The 18,812-nt window shown below is 36.6% G+C and overlaps 1 protein-coding gene across 1 annotated transcript in view; it reads left to right on the top strand.

Annotated features, from left to right (window-relative positions):
* MUC6 (mucin 6, oligomeric mucus/gel-forming) overlaps window positions 1-18,812 on the top strand; it is a 64,196-nt gene that overhangs the window by 26,928 nt on the left and 18,456 nt on the right. Inside the window, exons 8-29 of the mRNA XM_065682675.1 lie at window positions 303-510; window positions 1,670-1,792; window positions 2,761-2,881; window positions 3,756-3,894; window positions 4,058-4,162; window positions 4,508-4,580; window positions 4,848-4,985; window positions 5,760-5,921; window positions 6,865-6,959; window positions 7,570-7,702; window positions 8,599-8,848; window positions 9,953-10,005; window positions 10,111-10,220; window positions 10,971-11,122; window positions 11,857-11,998; window positions 12,447-12,557; window positions 13,559-13,744; window positions 14,201-14,440; window positions 15,373-15,529; window positions 16,251-16,394; window positions 16,901-16,963; window positions 17,959-18,006. Coding sequence (XP_065538747.1) covers window positions 303-510; window positions 1,670-1,792; window positions 2,761-2,881; window positions 3,756-3,894; window positions 4,058-4,162; window positions 4,508-4,580; window positions 4,848-4,985; window positions 5,760-5,921; window positions 6,865-6,959; window positions 7,570-7,702; window positions 8,599-8,848; window positions 9,953-10,005; window positions 10,111-10,220; window positions 10,971-11,122; window positions 11,857-11,998; window positions 12,447-12,557; window positions 13,559-13,744; window positions 14,201-14,440; window positions 15,373-15,529; window positions 16,251-16,394; window positions 16,901-16,963; window positions 17,959-18,006 — 2,953 coding nt within the window. The remainder of the gene's footprint in view (window positions 1-302; window positions 511-1,669; window positions 1,793-2,760; window positions 2,882-3,755; window positions 3,895-4,057; window positions 4,163-4,507; window positions 4,581-4,847; window positions 4,986-5,759; window positions 5,922-6,864; window positions 6,960-7,569; window positions 7,703-8,598; window positions 8,849-9,952; window positions 10,006-10,110; window positions 10,221-10,970; window positions 11,123-11,856; window positions 11,999-12,446; window positions 12,558-13,558; window positions 13,745-14,200; window positions 14,441-15,372; window positions 15,530-16,250; window positions 16,395-16,900; window positions 16,964-17,958; window positions 18,007-18,812) is intronic.

Genomic DNA, 18,812 nt, shown 5'->3' with positions numbered 1-18,812 from the left:
CTCCCTGCCTGTAGTGTTCTCCGCCACTTTTAGGGGAATTGATAGTACAGAAGGAATTAATTTATTTTCAACTTAATGAGAAGTGGAACTAATTCAACACATCAAGTCCTTCTGTTATACAACGGATTTATATTCCCTTCTATTAATGAATTTCTCATGCATTTTAAGTCAGATACATACTACTAAACTGTAGGGGAAAACAGCAAAGAAAAACCAATAAGAAAATCATAACAAGCAATGATGTTATATTGTGGTTTTTACATTGTGAAAACACTACTAAGAACAATTTTCTTTTTATTTAGGCCATGATCTGCTCTCAGCTACTGAACTTGGTATCGCCGACCTGCAGTGTGCCAAAGGATGGGTTTGTCATTCGTTGCCAGCTTGATATGCAGGACTGCAGTGAGCCAGGACAAAAGAACTGCACTTGCGCTACACTGTCAGAGTATTCAAGGCAGTGTGCTATGTCCCATCAAATGGTATTCAGCTGGAGAACTGAAAACTTCTGCTGTAAGTTCAATCATTTTATTCATAGGAGATTTTACTTAACCTTGCTGTATCTTACTCTGTATAAGAATGATAATTAAGTGATAATGAAATAAACTGTCTCTACTGTCTTGAATCATATCATTTTCTTAAGAGTAACACTGGTTTTTTTGTAAAGACTTAAGAAGGAGAGCATGGAAATTTCAAAGGAAAAAGCTTTTAAAGGGCCTCTGAAGTCTTTGAACCTATTTTGCTAACAATTGCCATAGCCACTTTTATTCACAGGAGATTTTTCAGTAGTCCATTTTCAGATGCTTGACCTTTTTAGTTACAGCTAATGATTGGAACAAAATAAGAAGCAAATCTTCTATTGCTGTCCAAGCTGTACATGATTAGACACACTTTCTTTCAAGTGCCTATTTATTATCAAAAGTTCTGATTAATTTTCTTGCAGTCCTAAATCAACGTGAAACTTCAAGCTATAGTCAGTGCTATGTAGCAGGATTCATTGTTTTAGAAGAAAATATGCTTATCGCAAAAAGAAAGTCAAAAGTGACTGAAGTTTAGGTTACTTCTAAACCAACTCCCACATTAAATTACCAGAGATGCAGCTCATATCAAAATTTAAGAATTTAAGAATTTGTAAATCAATGCCAAGTAAGCAAAGGTAATGAATTTTTTAGTCCTTATTGTTTCTTTGTCAGCCTCATCTCTACCTGTCTCTGTGTCCCTACCTCACTTATTTTTACTCTTTCAGATAAGATTGAATTTATCACATTTATATATGTTCTATGTTCCACATATTAAGATTTCTAGGTAGCTGCATTCTGAAAAGCAGATAATGTCTGATAAGCAGGAGCTATGCAGAAGATGAAGAGTTGTATTCTTTAAATTCTTCGAGTACTACGGAAAGTCTGGTTTGTGGTAGTTTATTAGGCTGCAGTACAGCCTGTTTGCCATTCTTCAAGCTTCTGAAAAGAGTTTCTAATAAATAGGGTATGAAGAATGAATAAAAGCTAGAGTGACTATGGTGGTAATGACAAATATTCAAATGTTGAACTGAGTATTAAAGCGGGATAAGAGAACATTAGTGCCAGAAATCACAACATCTTCTCCATCCTAGGTGGCAGATGAGATCTGCATTTACACTTTAAAATCTTAACACTTTCACTGTTTGTTGCAGCTGTGGGAAAATGTTCTGCTAACCAAATCTATGAGGAATGTGGTTCTCCATGTATTAAAACCTGTTCCAACCCAGAGTACAGCTGTTCCAGTCACTGTACCTATGGTTGCTTTTGTCCAGAAGGTATCATTTCTGTATTCATAATATCTTAAATGGCACATACAAATGTTTCTGGCATATATCCAGTCAAGTGTAATAGACTTCTTAATAATGAACTAACAGTGCATTTCAGGGCATTGCATTGCTAGAACTGCCATTTTTCATGTAACATAATATAACTGAAGTCTTGAGTAGTCATGGTCCTTAAAGGTCCTTGATCACTATTTACAAGAACAGAGTGGGAAAGCATTTTCTTTACAAGACTTCAGTACGTGATGGGATTATTATATGCTGCCTTTTTGAAATTCTGTGCTGTAATATACATTGAGTAAGCTTAATTAATTTCTTACCCTAAAGAGGTATTCAGCATTTCAGGGCACCAGCAAGAGGTAACATACCTCAGAGAATTTTTGCAATAGTTTGGGGATTTTGTGAAATCCCTTTAAAGTAGTTTAAGATTAATTTCCTGCAAAAAACATACCGACTATCTTTTGCAATGTTTCTTGAAATTTCAGAACTATCTTCCAAGGTTACTGTGCTGTGGGTATTTACATCAATATCATAACCATTTTAGAGTAGTCAAAAGTAACTTGTTCTGAGCTACGTATTTAAAACTATACGTAGTACTCCAGGAAAAAGAAGGTGTCCATTCTTCAAAATTCCCTTTTTAATTAGTCTTATAGCAAAGTATAAAATTTGAAAAAATTACATTCAAGCTCATTCTTATTTCAAGTTAAATTAAAATTTCAAATAAAGACAATTGTCTGCACTTTCATATAACAAAGTAGCCAAATGCTGTTATCATTTGTAAAGAGTAAGTTTTATTTTAATTAAGAGAAAATGCCCTGTACATTACATCTCTAAGTATGGGCACTGACTGTGCAAGAACAGCATTTTCAAGCTAAGTTAGGAAGGCATTAAAGCTATATTATATTTAGTGCTAAGTGAGGATATGGAAAAGTATTTGTTATTTCGTTTACTGTCTTTGGCAGGAACAGTTCTTGATGACATCTCAAAGAATCGAACATGTGTTCACATTAAGCAGTGTCCATGTACACTGAATGGGAAAACATATGCTCCTGGTGAGACAATGAAAGCAGCATGTAGGACCTGGTGAGTAGCAACAGGTACTTTCATGAGAGGATAAAGAGCATCCTCACCAAGCAATTGAAAGATTTAGCTTAACTTTTCAGAGCTGCAAAGATTTCATACTATCTCCAAGGCTACCTTCTTGGAATGCCACAAATCATATATTTGTAATTGAAGATGTACATGTCTCATTGCAGATTAATCTGTACAAATATAAATGCTCCTTTAGGCCACACAAAACAGTAGCATTTTTATCTCCTTTATGAAAGTGGAAGTAAAATTAGTACAAAACAAATACCCAGTGTTTTCAGTTTCTTCCTTGCAATCTCAGTGTTTTTGATACCAAATCAAAAAACAAAATTTCTGTTTTGCAGTGGTAAATAATTATCACAATTTTTTTTTTAATTTGGAATTATTTTTTTAATTGGAATATTTTTTTGTGTGTTACATCTCTTGCTACCATAATTCTAATAAGTAGAAGAATAAATAATGGAATTTGATCATCAGAATTGTAACAATGAACACTTCTCATGATTAATCTATTCAGGAAATTTTACTGACAATACATACGAGAGTTCAGCAACTTTCAATTAAGATGAACAACTTCAGCTGATAGTCATACAGAAAGAAAAGCACTGAAAGCGTAAAGGGAAAAGTGAAACAAATGACATCTCCTATTACTAGGAAGTAGCTTGAGTTTTTGGAGGCTGAAAAAAGAAATTTCAAAAAGGTGGAAATAAAATTTCAGAATGTACATGTATGTTACACTGTGTTCACTAACCCGTTTTGCATCTTGATCAGCTACAGCAAAAATTCCAGACTTAAGGATCAAATCCTCTGCTGCTATTAGTGCCTTAGTATGAGAATAAGCTCACACAGAATTTCTTGTTTTCCTTAGTAAATGTACAATGGGTCAATGGAACTGCAAAGACTTGCCCTGCCCTGGAAGATGTTCACTGGAAGGAGGCTCCTTCGTTACCACGTTTGATTCTAGATCATACAGGTTCCATGGGGTTTGCACTTACGTTCTTATGAAGGTAATTTCCTGCAGTCTAGAAATACACAATGTCAAATGGACATATTTGAATCTGTCTTTGGTTTCCTATTGGAACACAAACTGAGGTCATCCTATGACATAGATTTATTCTACAAATCATTGTTATTCTGACACAGACTTCCCTTTTCACTATTTTCCTCCAGAGTCCCAGCCTGCCACACAATGGAACTCTAATGGCTGTATATGAAAAGTCTGGTTATTCTCATTCTGAGACATCACTTAGTGCTATCATTTACCTTTCTACAAAGGTAAGTATTCCCTCCACAGGTTCTATCCAACATTTCAGTAACCAGATTAGCAAAACAAATACTTAAAATCATTGCTGGTAGCCAGAACTTAAAAATTGTAGGGGACACGTACTAAAGATATGTTCCAGTTTATACATACACAATAAAGATCTCAGTTGACACATCAGCTCAGGAAGTTAGAGTATTTTCAAAGTGAAAACTGAGAGCAATATATGGCATAACATGAGAAAAAGCTTGAGTCAGTGTTTTCCTATTATATAAGTAATTGACAATACAGTTGCTTAAGAACATATGAATAGCATCAGCACAGATAATTACTTCTGATTCCATGTCCTTTTCTTACAGGACAAAATTGTGATTTCTCAGAATGAACTACTTACTGACGATGATGAACTTAAGCGGCTGCCCTACAGATCAGGTAAAGGAATGGGAATATATGTCAAATCCAAATTACATTAAATGTCTGTTTTACACAGCCCAGCATCTCTTCTCTCACAATTGCCAGTAGCAGAGTTTTTAGAGGAAGCTTAAAATCTTTCCCATTGCATCTGTCCCTCTGTGGAGAGTTGTGTGTGGAAGAAGGTGACTCATAGAATGCTAGAATACTTATGTATGCATTGAAATAATTATTTTGCAATATTCTATGCATCAAAATTTCTGTTTCTAAATTTCCTTGTTCTTTTAGGAGACATCACTATTTTCAGACAGTCCTCAATGTACATTCAAATGTATACAACCTTCGGGCTGGAACTTGTAGTTCAGACGTCACCTGTGTTCCAGGCCTATGTTAAAGTTGGACCACAGTTCAAAGACAGAACCCTAGGTAAGAAATCTGGTCCCCATGTGAAGGAGAAAAATGTAGGGAGTGCAATTTTGAAATCAATTTTAAGAAATTAATATTTTTCTTTTGCTAGTAACTTTGAAATCAAAAAATTAGATGGGTGATATTTTTCGTGTAGTATAATACTTCACATGTTTTATGTGTGCCTTCTTCAATATGTGCTTTACTTCACAAGAACAGGCAACAAACTGGTCTGTGTGGTCTCTACATCTTGGAGCATGTGGTTCTTTGAACACAGTACACGATCACTATAAAGACAATGAGCCTAAGAATTTAAAAGCTTCTCAGCACCTGATGGAGGTGTTTATATTTATTCCACAGCAATATTAGCCACAAAGGCATATCCTACATTCTAATTGTCTGTGGGGAATTACAGAGAGGCTTTGGCATTTGAAACAGTCTAAATGTATATTCTTTGTCTTTACAGATATTATATACATAAGAAAACGTGTAACTGCAAAAATATTTCATGGCCTTTCATGTGATTAAAAAACACGAAAAAAGCCCTTTTTTCTAAAAACAAGACAAAAACTTCTCTATGAATTTGTCATTGAAGTGGGCAGTCTTGAAGAGGCAGAGGCTCAGTGACTGAATATGTAGGATAATCAAGATTCTCTGGCTGCTTGACCCGATAGTATTCATTGACACTCCATATAGAACTTTTGAATGCATTTTCTCACTATTATAGAATGAAGCATAGACCATTGTGTACATCATTTAATTTCCCCCCATCCCTTGCATTTCTAATGTTATTAGGTTTGTGTGGCAATTACAATGGAGACACTACAGATGACTTCATGACTAGCATGGATATCACTGAAGGGACAGCCTCCTTGTTTGTAGATTCCTGGAGGGCAGGAAATTGCCATCCTGCTTTAGAGAGAGATACTGACCCTTGTGCTTTGAGTCAACTGAACAGTAAGTAGATGACCCTGTTGTAACTGATCTCTCCAGCCAGCCTTGTCTGACTCTTCCATAAGGCCGTACCAAGGGAATGAGAGAGTTTGAGAGAAGCAGAGACTGAGATAATTGAACATCACAAATTCTGTCACTAGCAAGACATTTCTGATGTCTAGGATACATAGAATCATAGAATAGTTAGGGTTGGAAAGGACCTCAAGATCATCCAGTTCCAACCCCCCGTGTCATGGCCAGGGACACCTCACACTAAACCATGTCCCTGAAGGCTCCCTCCAACCTGGCCTTGAACACCGTCAGGGATGGAGCATTCACAGCTTTCTTGGGCAACCGATTCCAGTGCCTCATCACCCTTACAGTGAAGAACTTCTTCCTTATATCTAATCTGAACTTCCCATGTTTAAGTTTTAACCCGTTACCCCTTATCCTGTCACTACAGTCCCTAATGAAGAGTCCCTCCCCAGCATCCTTGTAGCCCCCCTTCAGATACTGGAAGGCTGCTATGAGGTCTCCATGCAGCCTTCTCTTCTGCAGGCTGAACAGCCCCAACTTTCTCAGTGTATCTAGTATATATGCTTATATAGCATAGATCTAGAGATCTGGGTTTGAGATTATGAAAGAGAGGCATTTGGTGATATTCCAGTGAAATTGCAGTGTCCATGGATGTCTTAGTCTTGCTCAGAAGTGCTGTGAATGAAATTTTTGCCTTCTCAAGTCTCTATTGCTATTGGTTTAACAAAACAAAAATCTCTAATGAGCTGTTTGAGCAAAAGTATAGTCTAAAGTATAGTCTGCAAGCTAAGAAGCTGCCTTTTGTTCATCATTGCCAAAAGCTCAGCTAGAGTGGTGTGTCCAGACTTTTTTTTTTTTTTTTCAAATTCTTTTTATTTTTTTCCTTTTTCCTAATTTTTTCTGTTTAATGTCCACATTTTACTTTCATTAGAAATATCTGCTGAGACTCATTGCTCCATTCTTACCAAGAAGGGTACAGTGTTCGAGAAATGCCATGCTGTGGTGAACCCTATTCCTTTCTACAAGGTAGGAAATTATGATAGATGTTGTACAGAGGGAGTCCAAATATGGACCAAAACATCCTAATGTAAAGTATCCCACTCATTTGGATTGGCAATGCATAGAAGCTAAGGAACTGTGTTTTTGAAAGTCACACCTCCACCACACTAAAAGTCTGCAATAGGCACCAGTGCCATCCGTATGAATCAGAAGGTATTTTTGCTCATGCTTCATTTCTCCACGTCAACAACTTTAAATATGCAAAGTATTGATTTTCCCATGTGCGTAATTGAGCTCATTCTACTTGCCAATCTCCACATAACATTTTGAAAAAAGCAGTGGATAAACAAAGGCATTTTTTAGGTAGTAAGTATGTTTTATTCATGTCAATCTTTTTCATCAGTTATTATGCAGTAATATGCATTTTGCCTGACTTACCTTTGCAAGTCAGCGTAGAATCATTTAGGTTGGAAAAGACCTTTAAGATCATAGAGTCCAACTGTAAACCTGACACTGCCTACTCCTAAACCGTGTCCCTAAACAAGAGATCTACGCAGCTTTTAAATACCTCCAGGGTTTAGCACTTCAAAATGTCTGCTCCCTAGTAACAGAGTTTTCTCCATGTACTTGGTTTCAGAGATGTGTCTACCAAGCCTGTAATTATGAAGAGACCTTTCCTTACATTTGTTCTGCTCTGGGATCGTATGCACGAACATGCAGTTCAATGGGTTTAATCCTCGAGAACTGGAGAAACAGTATGGACAACTGTAGTAAGTCACTGAACCAATTCTTTATAGTCTGCCATCAGATGAATGCATGCATACAGGTCTATCTGTTTCCATTTAAAATATTCCCATGTTTGATTCACCTAGATGAAACTGAATAAGAGCAAGAACGTATTTTAAAACTACTTGCCAGTCATTAGAAAAATAACTACTTATTGCTCAAGTTGGCCAACCAGCAGGTATAAAAGCCATATTCCCAGGAGCTGCTGGTTTCACCAATGTGTCATAACACAGCAAAAACCATAAATGGTAAAGCAGTATTCTAAACAGTGTCCAAATCATCTTAATAGTAGTGGGGAAAGTAGTGAACAGAAAAAACGGAGAGAAAAAGCAGAAATGGGATTACAGATGTCCGATTACTGAATACCCATTAGTCTATTTCAAAAAAGGATTATATGAGATAACTCATATGCTCTAAGGTGAGCATGTGGATGGTCCCACCACCTGAAAATTAAGTGATGGAATAGAGAGATTAACAAAGCTATACTGTACCTTAATATAAGAAAGAACTAGGAAAAATTCTGCAGATGAGATTTGCTATTATGCAACTTAGACATAGGCAAAAGTTTCACAGTTACTCAAAAATACATTGGTTATTTCTGCAAAGCTTCTCTTTGCATTATTTTATTCTAAGACGGACAAAGGAGCAATAAAGTATTTAACCTTCATAAAACTTCAAAACAGCTACATGGTTGGGGTTAAGACCTGGTCTGAAATATTTTTTGCTAGAGCTCCATATCCACTGGAAGAGAATCAGTAGGAAGCATTAAGGATTGAAGCTGTTGACACAATATAAGCAACATATTATGAGCATAGTTATCTTTCACAAGGAAGAGGATAAGTAAATGAAGTTTAACATACACTCTTGTCTTGTTTAACAGCTATTACTTGTACTGGCAATCAAACATTCAGCTACCACACTCAGGCATGTGACAGGACATGCTTGTCACTCTCAAACCGAGCCCTAGAGTGTCATCCAACTGACATCCCTATTGAAGGCTGCCACTGTCCTCAAGGACTGTACTTGAACCACAAGAATGAGTGTGTTCGTAAATCTTATTGTCCTTGCTATTTAGAAGACAGAAAGTACATCTTGCCTGACCAGTCAATAATAACTGGTGGGATTACCTGGTAAGTGTGTCAAGTTTGAAGATTAACACACTGAAAATTGAGACAAGGGGTCTTCATGTGTCTCTGCTGAGGGTTAATGTCAGTAAGTAGCTAAGTACCACCTAGCTGCTTGCTCACTCCACTTCAGCCAGATGCAGAAGAGAATTAAAAGGGCAAAAGCAAGAAAAATTGTGGGTTGAGATAGACAGTTTAATAACTTTATTATTAATAAGCAAAAATAAGCTTATTTAATAAGCAAAGCAGCATGCACAATTAAAGCTATGTAAAGAATTAATTCATTATTTTCCCTCAGCAGGCAGGTGTTTAGACATTTGCAGGAGACTTGAATTTGTCATGCATAATGGTTACTTGGGAAGACAAGCACCATAACTCTAAACATCCCTTCTTTCTCCTTCTTTACCTGTGCTTTAATTGCTGAGCATGATGCTATATAGTATGGAATCTCTCTTTGGCCAGTCAGCTCTCCTGACTGTGTCCCCTCCCAGCTTACTCACTGTTGGGGCAGTGTGAGAAGCAGAGAAGGCCATGACCCTGTTCAGCAATAACTAAAACAACATCATGTTATCAACAGTGTTTTGGTCACAAATCCAAAACATAGCACCATCAAGCTTCTACAGAGAAAATTAACTCATTTCCAGTACATTCTCCCTTACTTTTAATACTAAAGGTCTGTTTTTTAAGAAATCATTTTTGCCCTTTCCTAAAATACAAAGATTCTTAAGTGAACAAAAAGCATTTAACTTACCTTAAGCTTGGAAATGTTAAGGAAAAAAGTAGAAAATAATATGTAAGATCTGATTATTCCTGGTGGGAGATTTTGTCAACAGCAAACAGCAGCATCTGGACAGCTATATACAAGCCTCAAGAATTATTTGATAGGCCATCATAATAGTACATGGCTTACTATTCACTTTCAAAACTGACATTACTGTATACTACAAAATGTAAAAAGACAAGCTGACTCATTCCATTTTGAAGGACGCAGAGGAGCTAGTAACATAAATGAAACACTTCCAATGGTAAGAAACATGAAGCCACTTCACAAAAAATTAAAATGTCTTAGGAGTGAATCGCATTGAAATGCCTTTTTTTCCCCCTCCCCAGCTACTGCGTTAATGGAAGGTTAAGTTGCACAGGCAGACCTCAAAATCCTGCAGGTATGGGTCTGATATGGTTTACTTAGAAACATATTCTTTTTCCCCATGTTGTAAAATTGCTACTTCACAGTCTCTGCCATGTTTGTTTTTCTTCCTTTTTCCTAGAAAGCTGCAAAGCTCCTAAGAAATATATATCGTGTTCTGATAGTTTAGAAAACAAGTATGGAGCTGCATGTGCCCCTACCTGTCAGATGCTTGCTACTGGAATTGAATGTGTGAGTTTCACAGCTCTGCGATATTTATCCTCTTGAGAGAGAAAGAATGTTCTAGTTGTTATTTAGAACTCGAGTATGTTCCTTCTAGTGAAATGAAAGGAGATACTTCTTCTAACATGGTACAGTTAAACACCAGACTTCTTTCCACAGACTAGACACTAAAAATTTACATATAGTCAGGAAGTGGTTAAAGGAATTAAATTACATAAATTAACAAATTAAATTTGATTAATTTAATAGAATAAAAATCCATTAAGGGTTCTCAGCTACACGGCTATCATCTCTGGCTCAGGTACTACATAAGCTGCATGTTACTGGAAACTGAGAGAACATGAAGTTTATGCTTTCTGTTCTATTCTTTCCCAACTATGTGTTGCTGATGGTCACAGGATGCAGGAGATTTAGGCTAGGTGGACTTCTGATAGGATTTTCATTAAGGAAACAGAGTAATCGGAAGAACTGTAGTAAGCTTCCTTGGTATAAAAGAACTTCTGTTGTACTCTATCTGATAAAGATTGGTAAAAATGAAGGAGTTTCTTCAAGTATGTTTAATACCTTACACAACAGGTATAATACAACTTCAGTGAAACTAGTTCAATTGACTAGTATATTAGTATGAAGAAAATCACAAAACTGAAATCAAGTCAAAACTAGAACTTAGCACAGGTTCACTCTTGACACCATTCACATAGATATCACAAGATAAAATGCATCTCACATTTCATGTTGCAATCTGTTGATCTTTACCAGATACCCACTAAATGTGAATCCGGCTGTGTCTGTGCTGATGGGCTATATGAAAATCTTGATGGCAGGTGTGTTCCAGCTGAGGAGTGTCCATGTGAATATGGTGGTCTTGCTTATGGAAAAGGTGAACAGATCCAAACTGAATGCGACATCTGGTAAGAAACACAGTTTTCCGTTGCGGAATCTCTGCTTTGTTAAACTGTACAACTACAGTGTCTAGTTGACAGGAGAGCAGGAAATGGCAACAGCTGAATGGAAGGAATACAGTAACAAAGCACAAAGGTGATAAAGAGAATGTTAGTATCTTACAATCTATATGCATAGATAAAAGAGTCATGGTACGTGCTTCAGGGATAATTTCTGCCGTATGCATATCCAGGAATAAGGGCATCCTGTAGGGCCTATAACTGTAAACTACGTAAAGTCAAAGATTAACAGCTCCACCTAAATAAAGATGAGAGCACAGTCATCCTTCTTTTCTATAGATGAAAAGAACCCCCCCCCTAAAGTTTGTTTCCATCTCTTTAGCAGCATTTTCAATGTATTTTATTCTCCTTTCCAGTTACTAATCTAGTATTAAAAAACCACTACTATACAAACTACACAGGACAGGGACATCTGTTCTCAGTAAGAGCAAAAATAAATTAGTTTTATATTCTTTCTTTTGTGAAAACAGAAAGCAAAAATGACTGAAGATTTCTTCTTTATCGTGAATTTATTTTCTAGAAAATCCATAACTTACAGTTTTTATATTAGTTGTAACTTGGTCACAGTGTACACAAGTTAATTAAATGATCACCTTATCTGTAAAAGTGCATGTATATAAAAAGTAGCAGGTTAAGGTGGCATTTCTTTGAAATATGAGTATGGTTTCTCTTCTTACTCCCAGCACTTGCAAAAAAGGCAAATGGAAATGTGTTCAGAAATCAGTGTGTTCCTCAACATGTAATCTGTACGGAGAAGGCCACATCACCACTTTTGATGGACAGCGGTTTGTGTTTGATGGCAACTGTGAATACATATTAGCTATGGTAATCTGCCTCTTACTGCTTATTTTGGCAGTATCTCAGCATCAAGAAATAGCTTGATCTAAATGGCTAATGAAGATATCCTAGGATGCATCTATATTCAATAGAGAACCTTGAATCTTTATAAACAGTTTTTATATTTTCTGTTTATTTGAATACTTTAGAGGAAGAGACTTCTCAAAACACAGTTTTTTCTCATACAATTACAACCAATTTTAGATTTAATAACATGTTTAAAAAGTCATTGATATATACGTATTCTGTACCAGCTAATTATATCTTTTAGGGAAGTGATGTCAGTTTGCATAAAAAAAATCAGAGGTCATCACCTCCCAAAACAGGCAGAATCAGTCACGATACTTTAAGCTTTCTTTACTTTTATTTCTGTTTTAAGTTGGAAGACTTTTTAGGTTTTCAGCTTTTTGTCATTTGTTTTGTTGGGTTTTTTTAGGATGGCTGCAGTGTTAATAGACCCGTTTCCTCTTTCAAAATTGTTACTGAGAACGTCATCTGTGGGAAATCAGGGGTTACGTGCTCCAGATCCATCAGCATTTACCTTGGGGTAAGATCTTCGTTCTGCTGTTTATCCAGCTGAATAGTTATTTTAAGCCCATGTTTGCTGCCCCTTTGGAAGCTTTAGCTGTATCTTTGAAGTGATGTCTTGGAAGTAAAATGATGTTCTATGCCTAGAACTTCAGATTTAGTAGGAATTGCCATCACTTTTTTTTCTTCCAATTCTCATGTCAGTGTTTCAGTCCCCAGACTTCCTGCGTATGTGGAGCCATTCAAAAACCCAGTACAAAGATACTGATTCCCCCTGCCAAGCCTGTACTGATACTGGGGGTTGCCCTGACCCAGGTATAGGACCTTACACTTGGCCTTGCTGAATCTTATATGGGCCCCTTTCTTGAGCTTGTCAAGGTCCCTCTGAATGGCATCCTATCCCTCAGGTGTGTCAACTGCACCATCAAGCTTGGTGTCATCAGCAAACCTGCTGAGGATGCACTCAATTCCACTAAGTATGGACTTTGAGCTGTTGACCACTACTCTCTGGATGTGACCACCCAGCCAATTCCATATCTCTCCAGTTTAGAGAGAAGAATGTAGTGGGGGACTTTATCAAAGACCGTACAGAAGTCCAGATCAATGACATCCGTAGTACTTCCCTTGTCCTCTTGATGTAGTCTCTCCATCATAGAAAGCAGGACTTGCCCTTGGTGAAGCCGTGCTGGCTGTCTCAAATCACCTCCCTGTCCTCCATGTGTCTTAGCATAGACTTCTAGGAGGATCTGTTCCATGATCCTCCCAGGCACAGAGGTGAGGCTGACAGGTTGGTTGTTCCCAGCGTCCTGCTTTCTACCCTTTTTAAAAATGGGTACAATGTTTCCCTTTTCCCAGGCATTTGGGGACTTCACCTGGCTGCCATGACTTTTTGACAGTGGGAATGTCAAGACAGTTCATAGTACCATAGCATCTGATCTTTGGCAGTATGACACAGAATAATGGTAATACTGAAACCGAATAAGTTATAACGTCCAGATAAACAGATAAATTTTATTTCAGAATTTGACATTCATACTGCGAGATGAAACCTTCACTATATCTGGAGAAAATCCTGGAGTACAATATAATGTCAAAAAGAATGCTCTTCATCTGATGTTTGATGTCATTATCCCAGGAAAATACAACATGACTCTTATCTGGAATAAGCACATGAACTTCTTCATCAAAATCTCCAGAGAAACACAGGTATTGCAGAATAACGGCCAGTAGACCGTCCTTCAATTCAGATTGAGCTGCACATTTGGTGAAGGTTGCCTTGACTCCATGATGGCAAAAGTTTTTCAGAGATGCTACTAGCAGTTCATTTTCATCCTTATTTCCAAAACAGCAGAGATTTCTCACCAAAGATTGATTTTTTAAGTGATTAACCTACTACATTCAGGAAATTCGTGAGCTAAGTGCTTGTGTTTTATACAACTGCATGGTTGAATTTCATCTCTAAATGAGGACAGTTTACAGTTTAGTGGAGAAACACATTCATCCAATGATGAACAAAACCTCATGCACAAGATGCTAAGAAAGTATGAGAGAGTATTTATAGATCACATTCACTACTAAAGCATAGGAAATTGTTAGTAATCAAAAGGGAAAGCAAATAATTATAATTTGCTGAACTGACATTGCTGCTTTCATTTAATCTAGGAAACTATATGTGGTTTGTGTGGGAACTACAATGGCAATATGAAGGATGATTTTGAAACTCGAAGCAAGTATGTAGCATCAAATGAATTGGAATTTGTCAATTCTTGGAAAGAGAATCCTCTCTGTGGGGATGTATACTTTGTAGTGGACCCCTGTAGCAAGAACCCTTATCGTAAAGCATGGGCAGAAAAGACATGTTCCATCATCAACAGCCAAGTCTTTTCTGCCTGTCACAATAAGGTAAGAATTGATTTGGCCTTCTTTTTATTTATAGGCATAAGCTGTATTCTTCCAAAAAGCTCACACTCCAACACTTTATTTTCTCTTCCCCAAAATATTTTAATACAATATATATATAAAATGTATTATGGCCCTCGTTTATATTAATCCTTTCATCCTTTTGTTTGCAGTTCACCAGCCCTTTTGTAAGCACAAAAGCTAAGTATGGCATTAACTCAGAAGTCAAAAATATGAGAGTGAAAAAAGAATGAAGACTTAAGTATGAGAAATTAGTCAGTCTGTTGATGATGCCTGATACTGATTAATGCACTGTTTACTCTTTTGAAACAATTTAGCCTCTGTTAGAAAATAGAATTTAAGAAAGGCCTGAAAACCTTCGTTATCACTAAATCAGCAGCATCACTTAAAAGATGCAGATCAACCCAAGAGCAAGATACCATCATCCCTCCTATTTGTTTAAAGTTACCCACTTCGTGGAAATAAAAGTATTGCATAGTTCATTATAAACAGGCCTTCTGAAGGAAAAGCTCCATTTTCAGAAGGTGAAAACAAGTGAGAAATGTCGATAATGCTGCATTGCTCATGCATATCCACAAAGGGTATACAGCTGACAGACACTTATGTCTGAGTGGATGTGAGGGTTCTGGGTGTTTTTTTAAGCTAATTATGCATAATATGTTCAAGACTAGAATTTAGAAATACATATCTGGAAAAGCATGATCAGTTTTTATTGTTAATATGGAGACACCTATGTTCTTGCCAAAATTATTTGTATGAAGTGGGATTGTAATTGCTTTGACAAGTGTTCAGAGGAAGTACTAGTTACTCTCATTTAATGGAACATGCATTGTTTAGCTCAGGGAAAAACACTTTCTTAACAAATAGGCACAAAAGAATCCTAAGAAATTTGTTACTTCGTTGTTCCAATGCAGGTGAATCGTATGCCCTATTATGAGGCCTGTGTTCGAGACTCCTGTGGTTGTGATATCGGAGGTGACTGTGAATGCATGTGTGATGCCATTGCAGTATATGCCATGGCATGCTTAGATAAAGGTATCTGCATTGACTGGAGGACCCCTGAGTTCTGTCGTAAGTTTCATCAAGCTCTCTTTAAAAAAGTTGAAGAGATTATTATTCTAACTGTGAGTATATTAATATGGCAACATAGGTAATTGCTTAATAAGCACCTCCAAATTTGCATTTTCTCTATGGGCAAATAGCTGACTTCAGTCAACTAAGTTTTGAAACCTGTAGTTTAAACTTATGCTAAATTAACCAAAATATTGTATTTCTTTTTACCATGGATGAAAGAGAAAATAATGTGGTTATGGAAGGCAGACTGTTTCCTTTGCTACCACTGCATAGGGAACTGTCAGTTTGTCAGCAGAAGGAGTATGAAATTGAAAAAGATTATGTTGCATTTTAGCTATGATAAAATTACCGTCTGTGTGGACAGAAAGGAAATAAAGACAGCTGTGTTGGCTGGAACACTGTAAAATAGGAAAAAGGTATCAAGGCATTCCAGAACACCATATATGGAGGGGAAAAAGAGGATGAGTGCTATAAATCAGTGCTGGAGTTATCTTTGGTTATTTCTTTTCAACATTCCACTATATTATGCATTAAAAATAGTGGAAATATTTTCATAGTGCATTTAAAAAGACAAAACTTACTTTACTTCAGCGCAAATTTCAGTTTACATCTGAAGCTAATAATTTAAATGACAGAATTTTGTCCTCCCTTTATTTCTTTGAAAATAACAAGTTAATTAGAAAAATTCTCATTTCTCTTTTGCTTTTACCTTTTTCAGCTGTTTATTGTGAGTATTACAACTCTCATAAAAAAAAAAGAAATGGTGATGCTTATTCCTATGGCTACAACAGTGACAACTGCACCTGGCATTACAGACCTTGTAATTGTCCAAATCAAAACTACAAATATGTCAACATTGAAGGTAATAAGCTATCCTAGTGTAAACAAGGGAGCAATAACATAGTAATTGTTTTCAATGCTGTTTTTTAAAACAGACATACCACAGTTAAATAGTGATACTCTGATGTTACCTTTAAAACAGTTTTGCTGACCTTTACCTTACAACTTCTGCTTTGAGTACATAATCAATTCAGTACCTGTACTACATCTAGATTTACATTGAGCTCAGCCTATTATGAAGAGAAATTCTCTGGCTTGCACCAAATCAAAAGAATATGCTGTACTTAGGTAAGAAAACATGGAGAGAGCAGTTAATATTTTTATTAGACAAATGGATATATTTGGAGAAAGCAAAAGAATTACTATGTGAACAGATCCTTCTTCTGAGGATGACAGTGGAAATGCTTATCTCATTCAATCAATACCATTTTTTAGTAACAGAAATCTAAGATACTAGATAATAAGTAGTATAAATTAAATGGTGGTCTCTGAGAATTGTAAACCAAACTTCTCTTCCCCTTTCTTCAGGCTGTTACAACTGCTCTCATGATGAATACTTTGACTATGAGAAGAAAAGATGTATGCCATGTGGTAAGCAGCAACCCATACATACTCATTCTCTTCCTGTACAGTAACTGGAAAAAAATACTAACACATTCTATATTCTCAAAGAAGGTATTTTTCCTAGTACCTCTCAATTAATCCATGTTCATCCAAACATAAGTTTCCTTCAAAATAACCCCATTACTGTATTGCCAGTACGTAAAACTTCATGTCGTAAGTAAAGGAATGAAAAGAACTAATTAGAAGAAGATTTAGGGTGGGGAATGCTATAATACAGAGTTGGATAATCCTGGCTGATTTTCGTTAACAAGATGAAAAGTTACATTCATTGTAAATGTGAGTACTTTTAAAAATGGAGGTCTTCCTGAAAGTGAATCAGTGTTCTGATCTGCATGAGGGTCTGCCCCAGTAGAGCTGTTACTCTCAGATATATTCAAATGCTTTCATTAAAAAAGGGAACATACAGAAAAGGATCAGACCTAGCTAATGGGATTTACTTAGCAAATGTCTTTTTAAAGATTTTTTTAAAATATATAATTTTAACTTATGGTGTATTCCCATGAGGTTTACTTCTATGGAAACCTATCATATTAAATAATGTTTCAGATAGTTTCTAGCTGCACAGTTTGTTTATTCATACAGTTATAAATCACACCCAAGAACGATTTTCCTCACATTACAGAATTCTAACTTGTGTAACCAGAATCTTAGCCAGTGATTAATCTTATTTCTAAACAAAAAGCATATTTCTATTATCCCTGAAAAGTGAGACTCCCTTAAGCATAAAAATCCTAAGAAAGGCAGCAAGAACTTAATAATTTTTATTATAAGATATAGTGACTTCTTTGTCATTTAAGTCCTTTGATGTGAAGTTTACCACTGAAGCATATAATATTAAGCATTTTCAGGAATATCTCACTAATTAACACAATCCTTTCAATCCAATCTAAAATTTACCTTTTTTGGAATTTTTTAATACGCTTTCATTCACATACTTAACCTGTTTTACCTTTACACAACAGGACATGCAATCAGTAGTACCACACCTGAAACATCTCCACCTTCAACAGGTTAGTTTACATAGTTGACCAAACTAGTACGTATACATTGATATATATGTCCTCATATGTGTATATAAGGTAAGCAATGTCCCTTTTTTGCGTGACATAGTAGCATCACCAGTTTCACATTCAGGAGATGCAATAATGAAAAATAATTTGGTCTCATAAGTATCATAAAAATTTACCCAGAAATACTTGCTAGATGCCTGAAGAAAAAAATTATGAGACAACGATGTTTCCTGAGTCTACTTGGGCACTTCCAAATACTCAGTAATAAAATATCTCTGTTGGTGAATAAGGACTTCTGTCTTGTCTCTGATGGACAGAGGCATTGAGTTCAGTCTCACCAAGTTTGTAGATGACACCAAGCTGAGTGGTGTGGATGACACACCTGATTGGTAGGATGCATTCAGAGGAACCTGAACAAGCTCAAGAAGTGGGCCCTTGTGAACCTCATGAGGTTCAACAAGGCCAAGTGTAAGGTCCTGCACCTGAGTTAGGGCAACCCCCAGTATCAGTATAGGCTGGGGGATGAAAGGATTGAGAGCAGCCCTGAAGAGCACTTGGGGTTACTGGTGGAAGAAAAACTGTATGTGAGCCAACAGTGTATGCTCACAGCCCAGAAAATTAGCGATATACCCGGGATGCATCAAAATAAGTGTGGGCCAGTAAGTCAAGGGAGGTGATTCTGCCCCTCTTCTCTGGTGAGACACCACCTGGGGTACTGCATCCAGCTGTAGAGCCCTTAGTATGGGAAGAACATGGACCTGGTGGAGCAGGTGCAGAGGAGGGTCGCAAAAATGATCAGGGGGAGG

Source organism: Lathamus discolor, chromosome 6 (genome assembly GCF_037157495.1).
Source record: "Lathamus discolor isolate bLatDis1 chromosome 6, bLatDis1.hap1, whole genome shotgun sequence".
Taxonomy (NCBI): Eukaryota; Metazoa; Chordata; class Aves; order Psittaciformes; family Psittacidae; genus Lathamus; species Lathamus discolor.
This window is presented reverse-complemented; position numbering and strand designations above follow the sequence as displayed.